General features: G+C 33.7%; 2 protein-coding genes across 3 annotated transcripts; one reads left to right on the forward strand and one right to left on the reverse strand.

Annotated features, from left to right (window-relative positions):
- Positions 1 to 10,148, reverse strand: LOC146959460 (uncharacterized). Its single transcript, XM_085753791.1, has 2 exons — positions 10,069 to 10,148; positions 1 to 541 (listed from the first exon to the last, which is right to left on the reverse strand). Exons 1-2 carry the CDS (start codon positions 10,146 to 10,148, stop codon positions 1 to 3), a joined length of 621 nt encoding a protein of 206 aa, XP_085609917.1.
- A 1,926-nt stretch (positions 10,149 to 12,074) lies between these two features.
- LOC146959461 (peptidase M1 family protein) lies at positions 12,075 to 16,637 on the forward strand. 2 transcript variants are annotated; one of them, XM_085741016.1, is made up of 4 exons: positions 12,075 to 13,127; positions 13,899 to 14,132; positions 14,383 to 14,709; positions 16,229 to 16,637. In XM_085741016.1, exons 1-4 carry the CDS (start codon positions 12,159 to 12,161, stop codon positions 16,523 to 16,525), a joined length of 1,827 nt encoding a protein of 608 aa, XP_085597142.1. In that variant the 5' UTR covers positions 12,075 to 12,158; the 3' UTR covers positions 16,526 to 16,637. The 2 variants fall into 2 exon arrangements, with proteins under 2 accessions (XP_085597142.1, XP_085597143.1); XM_085741017.1 differs by lacking the exon at positions 16,229 to 16,637 and adding an exon at positions 15,554 to 15,760.
- The last annotated feature ends 823 nt before the right edge of the window (positions 16,638 to 17,460 follow it).

Raw genomic sequence — 17,460 nt, forward strand, 5'->3', positions numbered from 1 at the left:
CTAACTCCTTAAGAAAAGCGTTCCTAATTCATCCGATTGCAACAAAGGAATAAGCCCCTCTGGAGGGTGGGAGTGAATAATCAGTTCTTCATCATTCAAAGCTCCTAGCTTGGTCATAAAGTCCGCACACTGGTTACCTTCTCTTAGCGAATGCTGGATAGAGATATTTCTTGAGCTGATGAGATCTTTGATGTTCTGAATGAGCACCGCATAGACATGATAGTGATTGAGGTCTTCCTTGATGAGGTTAACAGTGAGAAGAGAGTCTGAATAGCATGCCAAATCCTCGTAATTAAGGCTGATAGCTATAATAAGACCGTGATACAAAGCTTTGAGTTCCGCATACAGGATGTCATTGGAGTGATTAATATTACCTGAAAAGCAAGATATGAGGCTGCCAGAATGATTCCTAAGAATTCCTCCAATTCCTGTTCTATCCCCATTACTGCTGCCGTCCACATTTAAAATGGTGCGCTGATGGTCATTGTTGTTCCAACGCGTGAACCTTTCCAAGGGAGGGGCTAAAGCTGCTACGGTGAATGTAACGCCCTCCTTTTTATTTAATTATTTTACTTAGTTTTAGAATATATTTATGTATTTATATGATTTATATGAGGGATATATGATTTGTTGAGATTAGATGTCTTTTTATAATTTAGTTAATATATTTTGTTGAGTGATATTTTGTTATGTTATATGTTGGTATTTACTAGCATAATATATATGTTATTTGGAGTAGAAATATATTTGTTATTTTGTGTAGAAATATATATGTTATTTGGTGCAGAAATATATTTGTTATTTTATGTGGAAATATATTGTTATTTGGTTTATTATTATATATTTAGTAGAGAAATATTATTTATTAGAATATGAGGATTATTAGTGTGAGTGGATTTGGGGGTTAGAATAGAAAGAAGAATAAGTTGTTGGACCTAAATAGATTTGGGAAGAATATTTTAGTATTATAAATAGAGAAGCTTAGGTTAGAAAGAGTTTACCGGAAACCGCTTTTTGGAAAAGAGGAGAACAAGAAAGAAGAGAAGAGGAGAGAAAAGTCAAGAGAAGAGGAGAAGACCTTAGGAAAGAAGAACGCTGACACTGATTCAGGAATTAATCTAAGGTAAGGGTGAGACTATCTTGCTTTAATATTAAGTTGTAAATCATTAGATTACATCTAACAAAGTTGGGGAGAGTTTGTGAGATTAAGAGGATTAGGGTTTTGAGTGAAGAATTGAGGATTAATGGATGAAAATTGTTAGATTGATGTAGAAACTGTGAACAGTCCTTAGATAATCCGTAGAATGATTATTGGAATAGTTTTGAGGTTTAAAACATATGATTAGATGAGAAGTCGGTGAGTTTAAGAATTAGGGTTTATGAGCGATTTTGATGATTAGATGATGAAGAACCGTAGAATTGATGAGAGAATCATGAACAAACCTTAGATATCCTATAGGAATGTTGTTAGAAGTAGTTTGATGGTTAGAAACATGAGAATTGATGAAAAGTTGAGATTCTGAGAAAAAGTGATTTTAAGTGTTTTTGAGAAATAAGTGATTCTAGGATAAGCTGTTTTGGAGATTTAAAAATATAATTTTTTAGTAAAATATGATAGGATTTGTCGAATAGAACGCGTAGGCGAAAACGGAATCGGATTCGGAGTAACGGTTAGGTTTTTACGGACGAAACGGTGAAACCGAAAAAAATGGGACTGCACAGAGCTGCGTCGCAGGTGGGCTACTGCCTTCCCACGCCTGGGCGCAGTTTTCCACGCCTGGGCGCAGCAAGACAGCCCCTCATGGGTGACTGCTTGTTGTGTTTTCGTTGCATGCTGCCAGAACTTCGATTGTTGCGTTCTTGTGTCTTTTTCACCCCTTTCCGTGTTGAATTAGCTTTCAGTGTAAACATAAAAGTTGTAGATATTTGAGTTAGCTTTGTAATGGTTTTGGTTTGACATGAAAATGATTCATAGTTTTTGAGTTATTATGAAAATAGTCCAAGTGGGTCTTCAGAAAACTTTAAGAAAACTTAGCATAACTAATCCCAAGTTAGTCCAAAAACTTATGGTTGGTTTCCCAACTTCAACTTAAGTATTAGGGATTTAGTTGAGGTGTTTTATGAGTATTTGGCTTATGTCTCATTGATCAAACTTGATTTGCTTTTGAAGAATGTTTTGGACTTTGATATGAATGTAATTGATTAATGTATATGTGGTTATTGTTGTTGATATGTTAGAATACATTATGTGAGTATTGTATGATACATAATATTATCATGTTCTATGATGTTAAGTTGATATGATTCATTTCTTATTGATGATATGATATTTTAGCACTGTTATATGCTGCAATTATTGTTGTTTGTTGCTGCTGAATCTTAGTGAAGATGTATAAGTCGGTCTAAGTTGTCATGATTTAAGAAGTTGTCCATTTTAATGGAATTGTATAAGATGTTCACGTTGTTGTCCAAGTTGTAAGAAGATTGTGTCGTTGCATAGTCAGTGATGGGGGCTTAATGCCCGACAGGTTCTTTATGACCTTAGCGATGGGGGCTTAATGCCCGACAGGTTCTTTATGACCTTAGCGATGGGGGCTTAATGCCCGACAGGTCCAAATATGACCTTAGCGAAGGGGGCTTAATGCCCTGGTGGTACCACATGCATGTTGAAGTTGTCTAAGTTGTTGTTGAAGATGTTGTTGCATTGTAGAGTCGTCATAACTTATATTTGATGATGATTTAATGATGATGTTTGTTTAATAAGTTGATTACGAACTTAATTATGAAGTTGTTTTCGATAAATGATATGCTTTGATAATGATACTTATGTGAAATACATGATGATGCTTATGATTATATTTGGTGTTAGATGTTGATGCTTATGATTATATTTGGTGTTAGATGTTAATGCTTATGATCATTATATGTGATGATGTTTGTGATTAATATATGTGATGATGTGTGTGATTAATATTTGATGATGTATGCTGATGTTTATGAATTAGTAATTGATGTTATATGATGATGTTTAAGTCTACAATTAAGATGATATAAGATGAAGTGTATAACTAATGTAGGAGATTAATGATGCTAGTTAATGGAGTATAAGATATGTTAATGATGTTTAAGTTGTTGATTGTACTTTATATGATTTATATGTTTAATATTATTGTTTGAGAAATCTCACCCCTTCTGCTTGAAAATGTTGCCCTTCGTATGGGTAACTTGCAGGTAATAAAGACTAGAAGTGTTCGTGAGTGGACTCCTCACTTGTGTCTAGGTGCTCTGATACGTAACGGGATGAGACTTACTTTCATATCTATTCCTTACGTGTCATTTATGAACTTTTTATGAATAAGTATTGAACCAAATTATGAGATTTTCTGATAAGGCCTGCGTGCCAAGACTTTATTCATGTCGAAATATTTCCGCTGCGTATTTCCAAAGTTTTATGATGCTGAACCTGGAAGGATATTTATTAATATCTATTTTATGACTTTAAAGTAGTATGTGACATTCCGTTTATGATTTAAATACTCTGATTTAATACGAAATTTTTACGTTGGGAAAACGGGGTGTTACAATTGGTATCAGAGCAGGTCGGTCCGTCCGGCCAAGTAGATGAGTAGTTGTGTCGTGTCGTCATGTTTTCTAGTTAGTAGTTATGTTTTTTTTATGTGATCATGTTTAACTGACTAACTTGATGTGGTTTTTGTGTTTTGTTTGAAGAAGTAATGACTAAATTTATTTTCTATTGTGCTTGAATTTCGAGGACGAAATTCTTTTAAGTTGGGGAGAGTTGTAACGCCCTCCTTTTTATTTAATTATTTTACTTAGTTTTAGAATATATTTATGTATTTATATGATTTATATGAGGGATATATGATTTGTTGAGATTAGATGTCTTTTTATAATTTGGTTAATATATTTTGTTGAGTGATATTTTGTTATGTTATATGTTGGTATTTACTAGCATAATATATATGTTATTTGGAGTAGAAATATATTTGTTATTTTGTGTAGAAATATATATGTTATTTGGTGCAGAAATATATTTGTTATTTTATGTGGAAATATATTGTTATTTGGTTTATTATTATATATTTAGTAGAGAAATATTATTTATTAGAATATGAGGATTATTAGTGTGAGTGGATTTGGGGGTTAGAATAGAAAGAAGAATAAGTTGTTGGACCTAAATAGATTTGGGAAGAATATTTTAGTATTATAAATAGAGAAGCTTAGGTTAGAAAGAGTTTACCGGAAACCGCTTTTTGGAAAAGAGGAGAACAAGAAAGAAGAGAAGAGGAGAGAAAAGTCAAGAGAAGAGGAGAAGACCTTAGGAAAGAAGAACGCTGACACTGATTCAGGAATTAATCTAAGGTAAGGGTGAGACTATCTTGCTTTAATATTAAGTTGTAAATCATTAGATTACATCTAACAAAGTTGGGGAGAGTTTGTGAGATTAAGAGGATTAGGGTTTTGAGTGAAGAATTGAGGATTAATGGATGAAAATTGTTAGATTGATGTAGAAACTGTGAACAGTCCTTAGATAATCCGTAGAATGATTATTGGAATAGTTTTGAGGTTTAAAACATATGATTAGATGAGAAGTCGGTGAGTTTAAGAATTAGGGTTTATGAGCGATTTTGATGATTAGATGATGAAGAACCGTAGAATTGATGAGAGAATCATGAACAAACCTTAGATATCCTATAGGAATGTTGTTAGAAGTAGTTTGATGGTTAGAAACATGAGAATTGATGAAAAGTTGAGATTCTGAGAAAAAGTGATTTTAAGTGTTTTTGAGAAATAAGTGATTCTAGGATAAGCTGTTTTGGAGATTTAAAAATATGATTTTTTAGTAAAATATGATAGGATTTGTCGAATAGAACGCGTAGGCGAAAACGAAATCGGATTCGGAGTAACGGTTAGGTTTTTACGGACGAAACGGTGAAACCGAAAAAAATGGGACTGCACAGAGCTGCGTCGCAGGTGGGCTACTGCCTTCCCACGCCTGGGCGCAGTTTTCCACGCCTGGGCGCAGCAAGACAGCCCCTCATGGGTGACTGCTTGTTGTGTTTTCGTTGCATGCTGCCAGAACTTCGATTGTTGCGTTCTTGTGTCTTTTTCACCCCTTTCCGTGTTGAATTAGCTTTCAGTGTAAACATAAAAGTTGTAGATATTTGAGTTAGCTTTGTAATGGTTTTGGTTTGACATGAAAATGATTCATAGTTTTTGAGTTATTATGAAAATAGTCCAAGTGGGTCTTCAGAAAACTTTAAGAAAACTTAGCATAACTAATCCCAAGTTAGTCCAAAAACTTATGGTTGGTTTCCCAACTTCAACTTAAGTATTAGGGATTTAGTTGAGGTGTTTTCTGAGTATTTGGCTTATGTCTCATTGATCAAACTTGATTTGCTTTTGAAGAATGTTTTGGACTTTGATATGAATGTAATTGATTAATGTATATGTGGTTATTGTTGTTGATATGTTAGAATACATTATGTGAGTATTGTATGATACATAATATTATCATGTTCTATGATGTTAAGTTGATATGATTCATTTCTTATTGATGATATGATATTTTAGCACTGTTATATGCTGCAATTATTGTTGTTTGTTGCTGCTGAATCTTAGTGAAGATGTATAAGTCGGTCTAAGTTGTCATGATTTAAGAAGTTGTCCATTTTAATGGAATTGTATAAGATGTTCACGTTGTTGTCCAAGTTGTAAGAAGATTGTGTCGTTGCATAGTCAGTGATGGGGGCTTAATGCCCGACAGGTTCTTTATGACCTTAGCGATGGGGGCTTAATGCCCGACAGGTCCAAATATGACCTTAGCGAAGGGGGCTTAATGCCCTGGTGGTACCACATGCATGTTGAAGTTGTCTAAGTTGTTGTTGAAGATGTTGTTGCATTGTAGAGTCGTCATAACTTATATTTGATGATGATTTAATGATGATGTTTGTTTAATAAGTTGATTACGAACTTAATTATGAAGTCGTTTTCGATAAATGATATGCTTTGATAATGATACTTATGTGAAATACATGATGATGCTTATGATTATATTTGGTGTTAGATGTTGATGCTTATGATTATATTTGGTGTTAGATGTTAATGCTTATGATCATTATATGTGATGATGTTTGTGATTAATATATGTGATGATGTGTGTGATTAATATTTGATGATGTATGCTGATGTTTATGAATTAGTAATTGATGTTATATGATGATGTTTAAGTCTACAATTAAGATGATATAAGATGAAGTGTATAACTAATGTAGGAGATTAATGATGCTAGTTAATGGAGTATAAGATATGTTAATGATGTTTAAGTTGTTGATTGTACTTTATATGATTTATATGTTTAATATTATTGTTTGAGAAATCTCACCCCTTCTGCTTGAAAATGTTGCCCTTCGTATGGGTAACTTGCAGGTAATAAAGACTAGAAGTGTTCGTGAGTGGACTCCTCACTTGTGTCTAGGTGCTCTGATACGTAACGGGATGAGACTTACTTTCATATCTATTCCTTACGTGTCATTTATGAACTTTTTATGAATAAGTATTGAACCAAATTATGAGATTTTCTGATAAGGCCTGCGTGCCAAGACTTTATTCATGTCGAAATATTTCCGCTGCGTATTTCCAAAGTTTTATGATGCTGAACCTGGAAGGATATTTATTAATATCTATTTTATGACTTTAAAGTAGTATGTGACATTCCGTTTATGATTTAAATACTCTGATTTAATACGAAATTTTTACGTTGGGAAAACGGGGTGTTACAATTGGTATCAGAGCAGGTCGGTCCGTCCGGCCAAGTAGATGAGTAGTTGTGTCGTGTCGTCATGTTTTCTAGTTAGTAGTTATGTTTTTTTTATGTGATCATGTTTAACTGACTAACTTGATGTGGTTTTTGTGTTTTGTTTGAAGAAGTAATGACTAAATTTATTTTCTATTGTGCTTGAATTTCGAGGACGAAATTCTTTTAAGTTGGGGAGAGTTGTAACGCCCTCCTTTTTATTTAATTATTTTACTTAGTTTTAGAATATATTTATGTATTTATATGATTTATATGAGGGATATATGATTTGTTGAGATTATATGTCTTTTTATAATTTGGTTAATATATTTTGTTGAGTGATATTTTGTTATGTTATATGTTGGTATTTACTAGCATAATATATATGTTATTTGGAGTAGAAATATATTTGTTATTTTGTGTAGAAATATATATGTTATTTGGTGCAGAAATATATTTGTTATTTTATGTGGAAATATATTGTTATTTGGTTTATTATTATATATTTAGTAGAGAAATATTATTTATTAGAATATGAGGATTATTAGTGTGAGTGGATTTGGGGGTTAGAATAGAAAGAAGAATAAGTTGTTGGACCTAAATAGATTTGGGAAGAATATTTTAGTATTATAAATAGAGAAACTTAGGTTAGAAAGAGTTTACCGGAAACCGCTTTTTGGAAAAGAGGAGAACAAGAAAGAAGAGAAGAGGAGAGAAAAGTCAAGAGAAGAGGAGAAGACCTTAGGAAAGAAGAACGCTGACACTGATTCAGGAATTAATCTAAGGTAAGGGTGAGACTATCTTGCTTTAATATTAAGTTGTAAATCATTAGATTACATCTAACAAAGTTGGGGAGAGTTTGTGAGATTAAGAGGATTAGGGTTTTGAGTGAAGAATTGAGGATTAATGGATGAAAATTGTTAGATTGATGTAGAAACTGTGAACAGTCCTTAGATAATCCGTAGAATGATTATTGGAATAGTTTTGAGGTTTAAAACATATGATTAGATGAGAAGTCGGTGAGTTTAAGAATTAGGGTTTATGAGCGATTTTGATGATTAGATGATGAAGAACCGTAGAATTGATGAGAGAATCATGAACAAACCTTAGATATCCTATAGGAATGTTGTTAGAAGTAGTTTGATGGTTAGAAACATGAGAATTGATGAAAAGTTGAGATTCTGAGAAAAAGTGATTTTAAGTGTTTTTGAGAAATAAGTGATTCTAGGATAAGCTGTTTTGGAGATTTAAAAATATGATTTTTTAGTAAAATATGATAGGATTTGTCGAATAGAACGCGTAGGCGAAAACGGAATCGGATTCGGAGTAACGGTTAGGTTTTTACGGACGAAACGGTGAAACCGAAAAAAATGGGATTGCACAGAGCTGCGTCGCAGGTGGGCTACTGCCTTCCCACGCCTGGGCGCAGTTTTCCACGCCTGGGCGCAGCAAGACAGCCCCTCATGGGTGACTGCTTGTTGTGTTTTCGTTGCATGCTGCCAGAACTTCGATTGTTGCGTTCTTGTGTCTTTTTCACCCCTTTCCGTGTTGAATTAGCTTTCAGTGTAAACATAAAAGTTGTAGATATTTGAGTTAGCTTTGTAATGGTTTTGGTTTGACATGAAAATGATTCATAGTTTTTAAGTTATTATGAAAATAGTCCAAGTGGGTCTTCAGAAAACTTTAAGAAAACTTAGCATAACTAATCCCAAGTTAGTCCAAAAACTTATGGTTGGTTTCCCAACTTCAACTTAAGTATTAGGGATTTAGTTGAGGTGTTTTATGAGTATTTGGCTTATGTCTCATTGATCAAACTTGATTTGCTTTTGAAGAATGTTTTGGACTTTGATATGAATGTAATTGATTAATGTATATGTGGTTATTGTTGTTGATATGTTAGAATACATTATGTGAGTATTGTATGATACATAATATTATCATGTTCTATGATGTTAAGTTGATATGATTCATTTCTTATTGATGATATGATATTTTAGCACTGTTATATGCTGCAATTATTGTTGTTTGTTGCTGCTGAATCTTAGTGAAGATGTATAAGTCGGTCTAAGTTGTCATGATTTAAGAAGTTGTCCATTTTAATGGAATTGTATAAGATGTTCACGTTGTTGTCCAAGTTGTAAGAAGATTGTGTCGTTGCATAGTCAGTGATGGGGGCTTAATGCCCGACAGGTTCTTTATGACCTTAGCGATGGGGGCTTAATGCCCGACAGGTTCTTTATGACCTTAGCGATGGGGGCTTAATGCCCGACAGGTCCAAATATGACCTTAGCGAGGGGGGCTTAATGCCCTGGTGGTACCACATGCATGTTGAAGTTGTCTAAGTTGTTGTTGAAGATGTTGTTGCATTGTAGAGTCGTCATAACTTATATTTGATGATGATTTAATGATGATGTTTGTTTAATAAGTTGATTACGAACTTAATTATGAAGTTGTTTTCGATAAATGATATGCTTTGATAATGATACTTATGTGAAATACATGATGATGCTTATGATTATATTTGGTGTTAGATGTTGATGCTTATGATTATATTTGGTGTTAGATGTTAATGCTTATGATCATTATATGTGATGATGTTTGTGATTAATATATGTGATGATGTGTGTGATTAATATTTGATGATGTATGCTGATGTTTATGAATTAGTAATTGATGTTATATGATGATGTTTAAGTCTACAATTAAGATGATATAAGATGAAGTGTATAACTAATGTAGGAGATTAATGATGCTAGTTAATGGAGTATAAGATATGTTAATGATGTTTAAGTTGTTGATTGTACTTTATATGATTTATATGTTTAATATTATTGTTTGAGAAATCTCACCCCTTCTGCTTGAAAATGTTGCCCTTCGTATGGGTAACTTGCAGGTAATAAAGACTAGAAGTGTTCGTGAGTGGACTCCTCACTTGTGTCTAGGTGCTCTGATACGTAACGGGATGAGACTTACTTTCATATCTATTCCTTACGTGTCATTTATGAACTTTTTATGAATAAGTATTGAACCAAATTATGAGATTTTCTGATAAGGCCTGCGTGCCAAGACTTTATTCATGTCGAAATATTTCCGCTGCGTATTTCCAAAGTTTTATGATGCTGAACCTGGAAGGATATTTATTAATATCTATTTTATGACTTTAAAGTAGTATGTGACATTCCGTTTATGATTTAAATACTCTGATTTAATACGAAATTTTTACGTTGGGAAAACGGGGTGTTACAGTGAATGCCGAGCTAATTGCTTCTGCTAATCCGAAAATATTACAGCTCAGCTGAGTTACAGACATAGTCTCGTTACCTAGGCACATGAGATTGCGGTGTCTCCAAATCCACCATAAGCCAAGCTTTAAGCCAGTGACAAAATAAGGGATTTATGTGGTCACACTAACACCGACGAAATACACGTACGAGGGAAAAAAAAATGTTCGTGACATGTTTTGCTCTCAAAAAAACATATGAAATTTCTTTAAAAAAATAATATATGAAATTGACTAAATTGTCCTTAATCTAAAACTAACACCGACGAAATACACGTGCGAGGGAAAAAAATGTTCGTGACATGTTTTTCTCTCAAAAAAATATATGAAATTTCTTTAAAAAAATAATATATGAAATTGACTAAATTGTCCTTAATCTAAAACTAATTCAAAAGAGTGTGATTGGTTATTTAGTAAAAAAAACAAGTGGGAGTAGGCTTGCTAACTTAATCCTTCATGTTTTTGGGTGGGAGTAAGTTAGCAGCCCCTTTAAAGTGGGAGTTTGGGAAAGAATCGGCACCTTTAAAGAAGGTCAAAAGTCAACCCTAATTTTTTAGTGAGAGAAACTCTGTCTTCTCTCTAAATTTTCTTCGTCTTTCACACATCGAGGAGGGGTGATTTTAGGTCAATTTTTGACCTAGAATCACCCCTCTGCATCTTTTTTCTCTTTTCTTTCAATCTAAATAAGTGATTTCCACATACATCAAATTTTTCTTTTGCGTTTTTTCGTGATTTCGTCGTCTTAGTGCGACGTTGTGTTGTTCGTCGTCTTGTGCGGCGTTGTTTGTTTTTGCATCTTTTGTTGTGCGGTGTTCGTTTGATTCGTATTGAAAGATCAGCTTCAGACAATCACAAATTCAATCAATGATTTGGGCGTCAACGTTGCAGATCCAGAAGCATGGGTATTCTTGTGATTTAGATTTTATCACATTATTTGTAGGCATTTTGCTGTTGAATGCTATTAACTTGGGTGCTGTGAGTTTGTTCGCAGATTCACCCTTTATGTTTTTAGCGATATTGATCATGTTATTGTCTCTGATGTATTCTATCAATATGAATGAATGAATATCTTTTGTTTTTGTCAAAAAAAAAAATATAAGTTTGGGAATAAAAGGATTTTTGCAGGGTATTCACGATCCTAGTCGTGAAATTTTGTTGGATTTTGTCTATATTATATGTACTTATTTTGGGTTGTTTGTATTTTGCTATGTAGTCTTTTATATTCTTTTTTTTTTTTTTTGACAGAAGTCTTTTATATTCTTCTATATATTAAAGCTAGTGTAAACTATATATTTATGTATATTCTTGAAAAAGTTTTTGTCTGTGATAACTTTTATCTTAATTCAATATTTTATTTTTTAAAAAAAAGGCAGAGAGATTTTTTTTTGACTTTTTTTATGAAATTGATTACTGAATTATTTGATTTGAGCAAATAAGTTGCTTCTGAATTATAAATGAGCCGAAATCAAGTTAAATAAGGTTCACATCCAACTCGATTCGAGTTTTTAATTTAATTAATTTTACTCAAGTCAAGTTGAAATAAGTTGGACTTCTAGGTGTCCTACTCTCATTTCGAGCACTACCATTTAGATCATTTACAACAGAGCACCTCAAAGTAGATGTTTAAATGAAACTCACGAAAAATGAAGAGAGGTGGTGTTTTCATAACCACACCTCTGACCTTCTTTATAGACGCTTATATATTATATTTCATAATTGGATGTCTAGTTAAGACGGTTCTAAGTTGTTGAAGAGATGTTTAGTTCATTTTTTTTTCATGTTTAGTTCAATTTTTTTTTAAGAGATGTTTAGTTCAATTTTTTTTTTTATTATCCAATAAAGTAGAGTATAAAATATAAATCGTTCTTTGTCAAAAAAAATATTTATAAATCGTCCTTTTATGCCTTTCTCTCACCGCTAAGAAAAGAATAAGCATCATTATCATTAATAAAGACATCAACCTCAATCAAGTTAAACAAAACATATTAATCTTTTGCATGTTGTTCTTCTTCCTCTATTCCCATTTTTCTCCACTCTCCAACAACAACAACAACAACAACAATGGCACCCGTTGATCCTCACTCATACACAGACTCAACTCACCCACCAACCACTCACATTTCCCTCACACTCTACTTAGATTTCCCATCTTCAACCATTCATGCTTCTGCACTCTTCACTCTCCAAAACCCTCACTCTGGTCCTTTCTTCCTCGACACTCGTTCCCTTGAAATCCACTCCATCACTGACCCTTCTCAATCCACTCCAATCCCTTTTTCCCTCTCTCCAACCATCGACCCAATCAAGGGTTCTAAACTCACCCTCACTCTTTCTAACCACACCTCCTTTCTCATCACTTACACCACCTCCCCTTCTTCCTCTGCTCTTCAATGGCTCTTACCTCCTCAAACTTTCAACAAGAAACACCCTTTTGTCTATACTCAATGTCAAGCCATTCATGCCCGTTCTGTTTTCCCTTGTCAGGACACACCAGCCATTAGGGTTTGTTATTCGGCCCGGTTGAATGTTCCAAAAGAATTGACGGCTGTGATGGCTGCAAAACACGTGGCGCGTAGCGAATCGTTGGATGATGATGATGAGTGTTTTGGGAATTCGTCCAAAGGTAGAGTGGTGGAAGAGTTTGAGATGGAACTTCCAATTCCACCTTACCTATTTGCATTTGCAGTTGGTGAGCTTGATAACAGGGAGGTGGGGCCCAGGACTAGGGTTTATGCTGAAGCTGCGCCTCAACTGTTGGATTCAGCTGCTAAAGAGTTTGATGGGACTGAGGATATGATTAGGGAAGGGGAAAGATTGTTTGGAAATTATGAGTGGGAGAGATTTGATTTGTTGGTTTTGCCACCTAGTTTTCCTTATGGTGGTATGGAGAATCCAAGGATGGTGTTTTTGACCCCGACGGTTATTAAAGGGGATGCAACCGGTGCACAGGTTGTGGCTCATGAACTTGCTCATAGCTGGACTGGAAATTTGATCACTAACAAGACCAATGAACATTTTTGGCTCAACGAGGTATTACTATAATACTATGTATACCTTTCGTACATGTTTGGATTGACTTATTTGAGCTTATATGTATAAGACTGTTTTCAACTTATGTTTGCTTATGAAAACAGTTTATAACATGTCTATAAGCTGTTTTTAGTTTATTTCCACAACTCACCGTAATAGTTTAGGAAAACAACTTATAACTAATATGAAAACAATTGGAATTTATTTCATTTTTTGTGATACAAAATAACTAATGTTTAAGCACTTATATGATACATGCATATGCTATTAGCGCTTAAGTAAGTTGTTTACCCAAAAACATAGCCTTAATTGCTTTAGTATTTGTGTGTCTGCAAATGGGAAAGTCTCCTCATATTCTGGTTTGCTTATGTCTTCAAATATATCAGCTAGTCTGAAAATTTACTTGTGGTGATTTATTGAGTTCACTCCTCGTTATATACATAACGAGAAAAATCACTACAGAAACAGGACAGCCTTATTATATATGTGCTGCTCCGGTTTTTACAGTTTGCATGTTTGTTGATACTGTCACTTCATCATTGTAGGAAAACATCATGTACTAACATATATTATTTTTCCAATTAAAAATGTAACCTTTGCTAGTTTTTGCATTCTTCCTTTGATTGGCTTTCTTTTGGAATTTATTTCATTGGTTGACATGGAGAAAAATTGGTCACACATTTTTGCTTTATAAACTGATTTATGCTGTAGTTTTTCCTACCAAAGTTAAACATTTGACCTTTAAGTTGTCATTGTTGATTGTGGTTTTAGGGATTCACTACTTATGCAGAGCGGAGGATTGTGGAGGCTGTACAAGGAGAGAAAAGAGCCATGTTGAATATTGGAATTGGTTGGAGAGGTTTAAATGAGGATGTAGAGAGGTTCAAGGACAATATGGAGTTGACTAAGCTAAAAAATAACCAGGAAGGAATTGACCCTGATGATGTGTATTCTCAGGTTCCATATGAGAAAGGTTTCCAGTTCTTGTTGCGCATTGAACGTGAGGTATTTGCAGTTGTTCACTTGTTCCTATATTTATAAAGCTTACATTATATCATGCTCCTGATTATTTTTCGTGTTTTAAGAAGATTCTTCATTTACTAAAAGCTGCAATTGCTAAATTTTATGCTCATACTTTTTTCATCTGTGTTTCATTTGCTGTTTTTGTTCTGGGTTGAAGAACAATGCATATTTTGTCATATTGGAGTTAAACTTGTACTTTATTTATTAGTAGATTTTCTTGCGAAATGTACAGATTGGGAGACCTGCATTTGATGAGTTTCTGAAGAAATATATTGCCACCTTCAAGTTCAAATCGATTGATACAGAAACATTCCTTGACTTCCTTAAAGCAAACATCCCTGGCATAGAGAATAAGATTGACCTTGTACTGTGGACAGAAGGTACTGGCATCCCATCTGATGCTTTTGAGCCCGACTCCAGTGTATATAAGACAATTGTATCACTGGCAAATGAGTCGGTAAATGGGAGGATGCCAAGGGAGGATGAAATTGCTGAGTGGCAAGGTCAGGAGTGGGAGCTCTACTTGGATAACTTGCCGAAATCTATTGAAGCTTCTCAGGTATACTGTTTTCACAATTTCTTAGTGACCTTTCTGTTTCCGCCATAGTTGTTGAGAACTTAAGATCAACATCCTACCTAGGATCGGGGAGGGGGTTGCAAAATCACAAAACCTACCAGAATGAAAAATTATATTAACAAACAAAAAAACATTGATTTTTCCTACGGTCCAACTCGTTATGAGGTACAACAAAATCGTACGATCTTACAATTTAGATTGTGATCTTGACAACATTGTATGTGCCCTTATTTGGCAACTTGATTGATATTATTGATATGAGCTGCTCATTTTTATATGGAATATGTATTCATTTACAAAATTGCTGCACTCTTAGAGGAACTGATCACTACATGTTTGTGGAAGCTTATCCTTCATTAACTCATTTTACTATTACTGCTGGTCATGGGAAATTCTACCTTTCCTTTCATTTCTTTTACTTCCCCTCTTTATTCTCTTTCTGTTCAATTTATCAAATAGCAGCCATGGCAGATTGTGGTTTGGATTTTTTGCCTATTGCTATGGCCAATTTGTAAAGGATGACAGTGTCATGACGTTTAATGGCAGAAATAATGGGTTTAAAATAGCTGATTTTTTGCCATGGCCCACTATCCAAAATCGATAAGACTGTTCCCGTCTAGGATTCTTTCTGGTGTTAGTAAGTTAGACTATTGAAATGGATCCCTTGATTTCATTCTACTTACTGACTAGAATAGGATCCATTGATGAAAATGTGTCTGCTCTTGAGAATTGGTTGTTTCTGGTATTTTGATTTGTATTGAACTGCTTAACATGTGAATTTCTATTTCGAATGTATCTTAAGTTATCTTTTTATATTGCTTCATAGATGGAGAGATGTGATGTATGGTCTGGAAAATATATAGGAAGTTTTATAGACAACCTTAGCTTTCAGTTCTATAAATCAGCTAGTGTCATACATTTCTATTGGATTTGATATGTTAGTCACTGGCTTTTTCTGCTACAATATTGAAGAGTGCTTCAGGCACAAGCCTAGAAATTCGTGTTTAGTGGCTCGTTAAAACAGTGCAGAAAGGTAAATGCTAGCTTCTCTAAGCTATTGCATAGTATAAAACTAGTTATTGTTTTGATGCTCTTTGCATACTTTCTCCTAAGTTAGCCATCAAATATTTAACCTTTGATGATCACAACTTTGATTTTTGCATCACCTCTGAAATATGAACCTTTAAAACAATACACCCAAGCATAATTTATTTTTAAGAGAAATTCAACTCCACTACCAAACCTCCTTTATATAGCCCATGCTGCTCATTCTTATTCTAAGCATAATATATACTTTCTTTTCTGGTAGGAGAAAGACAGTTCATATGCCATTATGTTGGTCATTATATTACTTTGAATATCATATATTGTATATTATATTGCTCTTTTGCTTTTGGTCCACTTTAAGCTCTTCAAAAGGAAGATAAAAAATAAAGAATAATTAATATAAAGCTCGGTGGAAGGTTGGCGGTTGTATTTTATGTTGTATAATATTGTGCAGGTCTTAGCCTTGGATTCACGCTACAAACTATCTGAATCCAAAGATTATGAGGTTAAGGTGTCATTTCTCCAACGGGCTATTTCATGCGGATGCAAAGCTTACTATAGCGAAGTGGAGAAAACGTTAAAAGAAGTTGGAAGGATGAAGTATCTCCGTCCACTTTACACTGCACTGGTGAAAGACAGTGGCAATGAAGATGACAAAGTGTTTGCCAAGAGACTTTTTTCTGAGGCTCGTGAGTGTTACCATCCTATTGCTCAAGGTGTTGTTGAGGCCATTTTTGGCAAGCATATGTAGAAGCAATATTTCTCAATATGTGTGTTCGATATATTAGAACATCTACAAGTGAATCTATCTTGAGCTGTTTGAGTATGCTTTTTTACAATCAATAAAATATGGTTTCCTTTTATTCAGATGCTTCTATATTTGAACATCTACAAGTTCTTTCATAATTCTTCCTCCCGTGACATCCCAACCGATTCATTGGTTTATTATTATAGATTGAGGGAGAAAAAAAAAGTTAATAGTAATGATGAAAATTGCTTATACTTTGTATTCGGTAAAATATATGTATGGGGCATTTTAATGAAGAAAAAAAAAAAAGTTAATAGTAATGATGGTAGAAGTTGATAAAAAAGTATTTTAATGACTGGGTCAAAAAAGTAAGTATTTAATAAAGAAATTTAAATGCTCAATGATATTTAGTTTTTAGAAGACTATTGAAGTTCAAAGAGCGATATCATTTTTTTTTTGAACAAGCGTAATTTCACTATTAAAAAAACAAAAATTAGTGAGGAAAAACATGAAATTCCTCTCTAATTCAGTCACTAAATTTTACTACCAAAGAATTTACGAGATTTTTTTTTTTTTCATTGCTTCTACACTCATATCATACTTTGTAGTTGTATTCGTAATGGTCTTGCAATATATATTGAAAGCTTAATAAATTAGCACTACTAGCCTAAAAAGTCGAATACAGGGTTTTGTTTGATTTTTATTTAACACAGCTTAGAATGGGTGATGATAAGTGGTATATGGATAATTAGTTTTGGTGAGGTTGAGGAAGAAGAATAAGAGTGAGGGATGAAGATGTCAAATGTCAATGATGGATAATAAGTATGGTGAATGAACTAATAAATGTATCTCTCAAACTCTCGTGCATCTATCTTTCCGTTATTTCCTCTCAATGACCATTTCACTCGATTCAACATTGTTTATTTGTTTCTTCACTC

Source organism: Medicago sativa, chromosome 1, assembly GCF_051527215.1.
Source record: "Medicago sativa cultivar Bolivia chromosome 1, Bolivia_mono, whole genome shotgun sequence".
NCBI lineage: Eukaryota > Viridiplantae > Streptophyta > Magnoliopsida > Fabales > Fabaceae > Medicago > Medicago sativa.